The sequence below is a fragment of the Medicago sativa genome, chromosome 6 (assembly GCF_051527215.1).
Source record: "Medicago sativa cultivar Bolivia chromosome 6, Bolivia_mono, whole genome shotgun sequence".
NCBI lineage: Eukaryota > Viridiplantae > Streptophyta > Magnoliopsida > Fabales > Fabaceae > Medicago > Medicago sativa.
Window position 1 is genome coordinate 37,874,053 of NC_140754.1, and position 7,979 is coordinate 37,882,031.

Consider the following 7,979-nt stretch of genomic DNA (forward strand, 5'->3'; position numbering starts at 1 on the left):
AATGGTGCTTGGAGTATGGACTGATGCGTTTTGTACGAAAACAGTAACTCTGTGTGACTTAACTCATGCTGTGACTTAACTCACGATGCGTGAGTTAAGTAGCGCAGCGTTACTTAAGTAATACATGGGTAAATGCGTCAGATGAGCTGGGTGTGAGTGTTTTGTGCCGGGGGAAGAGCAAAATTCAAAAAAATTACTTGATTCATTCTAAACATTTAATCATCTTCAAATGCAAATTGACATGATGTTGTAGCATGTGTTTGTTTTCACACCAAAGAGGCGGTAGATGTGTATTTCTTGTTTCCACGACAAAAAGGAGTCTAAACGCACAGTTTCTTAAACCAAACGCACAACCAAACACTCTAGTAGTGTTTTTTTTAGATATCCCATCTATAATCTTAACATAGCGAGCTTCACTGTTCCGTGAGTACTCAAACTGTAGGAGGGTTTAAATTCGTAAGATCCCATTTTGTGGTGGGTCGTTATTTTTCATCTTCTCCGTCGTTATTTGATGAATTATTCAAAAGTTGTTGTGGGAAGACTTCGTTGCATGGTTTATTGCGTGTTCCTGATGTTGATACGGATTGTGCAGGAATTTAATTTGGATTTTTCAGATAAAGGGTTTTTGCTTTGACAGATTTTCTGGTGACCCTTGCGTACAAATCCATTATTTATTGGTGGTGGGGTTAGATTTATTTTCTGGCTGTTGTGGGTTTGTATTCTTGTGCTAATTGTATTTTTGTTTTGTTGTTGGGTGTTTTGCTTCCGACCCTCTATTTAATTTGTTTGTGCGTTCAGTTTGATTGCATTCCCAAATTCATCTTCATACCTTTGATAAATTGACAAGCTTCAAAGGTAGCATGGATAAGTCACTTGATTCAGTTTCTGAGATTGTTCTTGGTCGACTGACATGGAGGATCAAGGTTAGAGTGGTTCGACTTTGGGAGGTTCCAACTTTCTTGAAGCTGGATCAAGCTAATTCACTTGAGATGGTTCTCTTAGATGAAATGGTATTCGACGATGACTCCTCTTTATAATATTTTACTGGTTTTGTACTTAACAATTGTGTGGTGTTTGATTGTCTAGGGTTGTAAGGTTCAAGCAACTGTTAAAAAACATCTCATTTATGTGTTTGGACGGAGGTTGAAGGAAGGTGAGGTATACAAGATATCATTCTTCTTTGTTGCCCCCAGTTCTGGGTCATATCGTGCAGCTATGCATCCATACAAGATGGTTTTTCAGATGACTACCAAATTACATCCATGCACAAGCTCATTGATTCCAATGTATGGGTTATCTTTCAGCTCCATTGTCGATGTTTCCAATCGTACGGTGGAGTATGAATTCTTAGTTGATATGCTTATATGTTTTAAAAATTTACATTTCATTCCTTAACATTTTCATGTCTTGAATTTATGATGCAATCATATTCACTGTTTTTGTTGTTGGCTATTGGTTTTGAAACTGGTGTTTGTGATGTAGATGTTATAGGATTGGTTACTGTTGTGTCTGAAGAGAGGGAGTATGTGAGGGACGGTAATATCACTAGGATGGTTGTCTTTGAGATAACTGATCACAAGTGATTATTTATTGTTGTTTGATATAGAGTTTTTGTATCTTATATTTCTATATATTGACTGAGTTATCTATGTCCCCATTGGCAAGATTGAATGCGTGTTTTTTGGTGATTATGCTGCATCTTGGAATAGACTCATGTCTAAAGGGGTTGACGGATTACCTGTTGTTGTCGTGCAATTTGCTAAAGTGAAAATTTTTAGAGGTGTGTTTTATGTGTGGGGCTAATTCGTTGTCTTCGATTGTGATATGTAGTTTACATGGATATTTATTTGATGCAGAGAAGCCAACTTTGCAGAATGTTAAGAATACTACAAGACTTTTAGTTAATCCGGATGTCCCTGAGGTTGTTGCTTTCAGAGAAACGTATGAAGCATGATTTGTGTTATTTTGTTGCATCCTAAATTTTGATACACATTTGTATGTGTAATTGTTGTACTTTGTTGTACTTTGATTGTAGATTGTAGATTGATTACTTTGATACAACATTGCAGCTAAATTTCTATTTTTTCTTGACGAGCTGTTCAATCTTTTGTTGAATTTTTGGTTTGATATTTGTTTGTGTTCTTAATGGGTTATATCTGATTTGGTCTGTTGTGGTCGATTGTTCTTAAGTTTTTGCTTTTGAATATCTATTTGCGTTGTGTCCTAATGTTTGTTGTGTGTTTTTGTTTTTCAGCATCTACTTGGATTGCCTTCTGAGTATTCTAGGTTTTGGATATAATCAGAGCTTACGGTGTGTGTTCTTTTCATCGTGTTTTTTGGGGAACCAGTCTCCACAGCATATGGTCATTTTGTTTTTTTGCATTTTACAGCGATAGACAAATGTGTTGTGCCCTCAGTTGTTGTGGTTGTGACTTTGTGTACTGGCAGATGAACTTTTAATTTGTATAATTGTCATGTAGCTTTGTAATTATGTGTATTGTATCTTAACTATTTAATTTGGTTATATTGTATTTATGTTGTAATTGCTCCTATATTTTTTGTTGTTCCATCATCTTCTTCTATTAATTCCATATGCATGATTTGTTAGTTTTGTCTTCAATCATTTTTTATGAAAATTAGAACAAAGGCACATTTATATTGTCCTTACACATGTTATTATAATTAATAACAATTTCCATTGAGTAAATCCATCGCTATCGAAAAAGGTAGACAACAAAAAATAAGTCAGTTGGTCATTTATTAACATACAAGGATTATTTAATAGTAAGCACGCTTATTAATTTGTCTCGGAGGAACACTATCATGTTACTTGCATTTCTTATAACTTTACAAGCAGAGACATTATTCATATTTGTTTCAAAAGCCAGGTGTCTCTCTCCAAAATAAAACAAGTTACACAACATGTTTTACAGGTGTTGGTTCGATCAATATGTCAATTTGTCAAAAAAATTTAGATGGTGTTTTAAATTTTATTTGTATATTGGTGTAAGTAGTAATTGATGTGTATCTCTCTTTTGATATATGAAGGTTTCGAATAGTCCAATTTCCATTTTTTTTGTTGAACTATAAAATTGCACTTTCATTGTATTGGTGTGGTCCAAATGTTTGTTGTTTTTTGTGGTTTTTGTCCTTGAATTATTGTGCTACTTTCCAAATAGTTTATTGTTCATTTTCCCTCCATTGGTGACATATGTACACATCCTATTATATTTAATGTCATCTTTCTTAGGCCATCCTTTATAATAGTTTATACATCTTCCCATAGTAAGTAGTGTGAAGTAACATCTAATTGGTTATTTTTCTGAATTTATCATGATTGCTGCTGCTAATTGATTGCGATTCAGTATTTATTGGCTGTTGTGTTTAGTGTGTTAACTATTGTCACTTCTAGCATTGTTTTAAGACTTGTACACGCCATAAATTTCATTAAGAATGTGAATACAAGTTTATTGGATTCAACTTGCTGGTATGTTTAAATGAATATTAATATTTATAAATGAAGTATAATGACAGAAGAAAAAAAATATATTGATGAATGGTTGAAAAAACTGATGTTGAATTTTAATTTTTTTAAAAGAGTTGGAGCAGTTATGCGTCTAAAACAATCAAGGATGAAATCGATTTTTGGATGTGGCATTGTTTTCACTGAGTGGTGTAATTCATGTTTAATTTCAGTGACATGCGGGTCCCTTACGGCTTGAATCGTTCCCCTTAGATCGAGAACCTCTTGTATCCCCCTGATGTGGATAGCAAGAGACATGTCACCTACTTATTAGTCATGGTCTTGTCGTATACATAAATTAAACATGTACATACTTGATTGTTTACCTCGGAACCTTAATCGAACCGATTAATGGTAAACTCTTACTTGTTCATATACATACCTAATCATGGTGGATAGATAAACTATCTGATCCACATCTTAACATACTTGTTCTATCATTCTTAATCATGTGCGATTATAATATACTTCGTGTCTTAACATCCTAGGATTGCTTGCTAAACTTGCTAGTTCTCAACTACTATGTCGAGGCTCTAGTTTTCACCTTGATTAATGAATATCTTGCTACCCCATTCATGAAACGAACACTTCCCTCATATGTCATGCTTTCCAATATAAATAAATACTTGATTTGCTTTCGATGCAACATTTAAAAACCTATGCCTTGGAGTCTTGTTTTGAGGGGTTTATAAGTATAAAAGCATACATGAATGAAAGCCGAACCGGAACACGACAAAAAGGCGAGACGAGAAAACAGGGCAGCAGCCACTGTTTGCTCGCCTTGAACTCGCCGTGGCGAGCTGGTGGCGTGCAGCCACCTCCTTCCGGCCTTCTTGCTCGCAATGGCGAGCTCTTTACTCGCCGTGGCAAGTTGATGCAGCTCAGCCCTGCATAAAAATATGTCTTTGTCCCAAAATCCTCAAAACAAAGCTTCCCAAGGCATATATTGACTCTATGGACCATAAAGAACTTGCAAAGTAGTCTTGGAACAAGTATTCACTTGTATTGGAAACATGACATAAAAGGGGTAACTAAACATATACTTAAAACCCTAGATTTATCATATGTTTCATATTGATTAACAAGGCTTAACATAATCCCAAAGGGATGGGAAACTAACTATGGAACTCACCTAACGATTTGCTCTTGATCATCAAGTTTTAAAGCATCAACACTTCATATTCACAGCTCCATGCTACATGTTTCATCATAAGCTTCCATGCCCAATCAAACAAAACCCTAGCTTCCATAATCAAATACCATTCTTGATGAATCTTCATGCATAAGTCTCCAATGGATCCACTACCACTCCAAACCCTAACCCTAGAATTTCCATAGCAACCTTAAAGCCTTAAATCCAAAGCCATAGTTGTTCCTTGCTAACAAAAATGATACATCCAAGCTTGATTCATCACTTAAGCAACTTGAAAGGTTGATAAAGAGAGGAAGAGGTGGTATGAGTTTTCTAGAGAGAAAAAGGAGAGTATTAAACCAAAACCCACCTTCCTTAAACTTAATAAATCTTAAGGGAACAAGAGAATATTTTTGCCATGGAAGGAGGAGGATTTGAGAAGGATTGGAGAAAAGAAAGACAGAGAGAGGGCGTGAATGATAGAGAGAAGGAGGAGAAAATTTCTTCCAACAACTTAAGAGAGAGAAAGGGATAAGGAAAAATAGATATTTTGGTGTTAATATCATATAAATATCCTTTAATTGTGAAATTACCAAACTGCCCTTTCCTTTAAACGGGTTAAATCCGACACTGATACTTTTCCCGTAAATAGCTGACATGTCATAAAATATTTCCAATAACTTACTTCCCTTGAATTAAATTCATCTGACACGGTCAACGGGTAATATACCGATATTGTCAGGCGGGATATTACAGTGACAAAAGATGTTCTGGTACAGTGACGATGAATCTTCACGGTGGGACAAAAGATGCATGCATGTACGATAGCACTCCAATACTCAAAACAACAATGGAACTAAGAAAAGATTATGATTCAAATTCCACATTCATTACAAAACTAATTTTTTAATATTTAATTTTTTGTGCTTATTTTCTTTTAAATTAAACTCTTCTTTTTTTTTTTTAGAGATTCGAAAAAAAATACTAACCTATAAAGAAAATGGAACATATTTGTTTGGTAAACATCAAAAGAGAAAAATACAGACAAAGTTAATGATGTGATAACTTGTTTGGTAAACATCAAAAGAGAAAAATACAGACAAAGTTAATGATGTGATAACTTGTGACATAATAAAAAAATATATATATGTGTTCAAGTACATTAAAAATCAATTAATGTATTTTTTCTGGTCACATTTATAAACAAAAAAATATCTTTTTAGATTTATTGAATAACTAATATATTTGACCTATATATAAATCGGATATATTAATTATTTAATAAATAAATGAAAAAACTTAGTTTTTTTTGTTTATAAACATGATGGGATATCAGACAGCTTCAGGACAACTTATCAATTTGGACAAATCTGAAATTTCATTCAGCCGAAATGTCAATGAAGAAAAAAAATTATTGTTCTAAGGATGGATGAAGGTTAAGGCTGTTGAATGTCACTCGAAATACTTGGGTTTACCGACCTTTGTAGGTAGGTCAAAACAACAAGTTTTTAGTTTTGTCCAAGATAGGGTGTGGAAGAAACTGAAAGGGTGGAAAGGAAATTTCATGTCATTTGCAGCGAGGGAGATTCTCATTAAAGCAGTGGTTCAAGTTATTCCTACATATATAATGAGTTGTTTCAAAATACCGGATAGCTTATGTGACCACATTGAGAGCATGATCTCTAAATTTTGGTGGGGTAGCAAGAAAGGGGAGCGGAAGATGCACTGGATAGCTTGGAATAACCTTTGTAAGGACAAGAAGGCTGGAGGTATGGGTTTTCGCACGTTAAGAGAATTTAATCTTGCTATATTGGCTAAACAAGGATGGAGGATTTTACAAAATGATGAGACATTATTAAGTATTTGTTTAAAAGGTAGATACTTTCCGAGAAACTCGTTCCTTCAAGCATCGTTAGGTTTCAACCCAAGTTATACTTGGAGAAGCATTCTACAAGCTCGACAAGAAGTAATTGATCATGCCGGAGTGTGGCGGGTAGGTAATGGCCGTGATATTCATATTTGGAATGATAAATGGCTTCCATACCAACATGGGCATAAAGTGTGGTCTGTAAAACCCACTAACTGTGAGGTCGAACTAGTTGCTGATTTGATAAATGAGGATTATGGTGAGTGGAATGTGCAGCTTGTGAATGATATTTTTCTCCTATTTGAAGCACAACAAATAGTTCAAATTCCCATCTCGAGTGCTCAAAGAGACAAATTTGTGTGGTGGGAAAATAAGGATGGTGATTTCTCTGTAAAGTTAGCTTGTAAATTTCTTAAGCACAAGAAAGAGGTACAACAATCTAATCAATCAATTTTGCCTCAACATAATAAAGTTTGGTCGAAATTGTGGAAAGTAAGGACTATACCGAGACACATTCATCTAGCGTGGTGAATTTTACATGACCGGATTTCGGTTAGAATGTCTCTATTTAAAAGAGGGGTTAGTTGTAGTCCTTTATGTTGTTTTTGTGACGAGAAGAATGAAACTGTGGAGCATTTATTTATGGAATGTGAATGGGCAATATCGGTATGGTTTGCATCCCCGTTAGGTGTCAAATTCAGGTACAATGATGATTCACCTAAAAGCTTCCTTGAATGGCTAAAACATGTCATTATCCATGAAGAAAAAATGTGATTCAATTGGTTATGGCTATATGTTATGAGATTTGGTGGACAAGAAATAAGAGATTATTTGAAGACCCAGAACCAACCTATCCCAATGCCGAACTCAAATATTAGATGGTGTCATCCTCCTGTGGGTTATTACAAGCTAAATGTCGATGTTGCAGGTCCATCAGAGCAAGGAAAGTGGGGTATAGTTGTTGTTATTCGAGATGCAGATGGGCTGGTAGCAGCTGCTAGCTGGTGTTTGCCAATTTCCCAGACTCTAATGTTGCGGAAGCGATGGCTATGTTGAAAGGTTTGGAATTTGCTAGGGACTGCTTATTTTTTTCTCTACAGGCTGAATCCAACTCTAGTAATGTGATCTAGGCTCTCACAAACAAACATGTCTCGCCCTACTTGGATACAATTGCAGAGGAATGCTCCAAGTTATATCCTAGTTTTATTAATATTAGTTTTACTCATGTAAGGTGTGTAGCGAATCAAGCCGCTCATTATTTAGCTAAATTTGCTTGAACGCCTAATTCAGATGTTGTTTGGATTGAAGAGGATCCACCTTGTATCTCTGAGGTTGTGGCATTTGATTTATTGCCAAAATCTGGTTAATGAAAATATCTTTCCATTCAAAAAAATAATAAAGTAAATATTAAGTTGAAGGAAAAAATAGTTGCGATGCATCATTCATCGTCTCTCTTT

The 7,979-nt window shown here is 35.0% G+C and overlaps 1 protein-coding gene across 1 annotated transcript; it reads left to right on the forward strand.

The window, feature by feature from the left end:
- Positions 1 to 860: 860 nt before the first annotated feature.
- LOC146914962 (replication protein A 70 kDa DNA-binding subunit A-like) lies at positions 861 to 2,042 on the forward strand. The gene is made up of 6 exons (XM_085721184.1): positions 861 to 1,010; positions 1,087 to 1,327; positions 1,483 to 1,536; positions 1,643 to 1,782; positions 1,859 to 1,941; positions 2,036 to 2,042. Exons 1-6 carry the CDS (start codon positions 861 to 863, stop codon positions 2,040 to 2,042), a joined length of 675 nt encoding a protein of 224 aa, XP_085577310.1.
- Positions 2,043 to 7,979: the final 5,937 nt, after the last annotated feature.

Coding starts and splice junctions, on each gene's coding strand:
- LOC146914962 (XM_085721184.1), top strand. CDS start 861: ATGGATAAGTCACTTGATTCAGTTTCTGAGATTGTTCTTGGTCGACTG. Junction 1,328..1,482: donor CATTGTCGATGTTTCCAATC/GTACGGTGGAGT, acceptor TTTGTGATGTAG/ATGTTATAGGATTGGTTACT. Junction 1,537..1,642: donor GAGGGAGTATGTGAGGGACG/GTAATATCACTA, acceptor ATATTGACTGAG/TTATCTATGTCCCCATTGGC.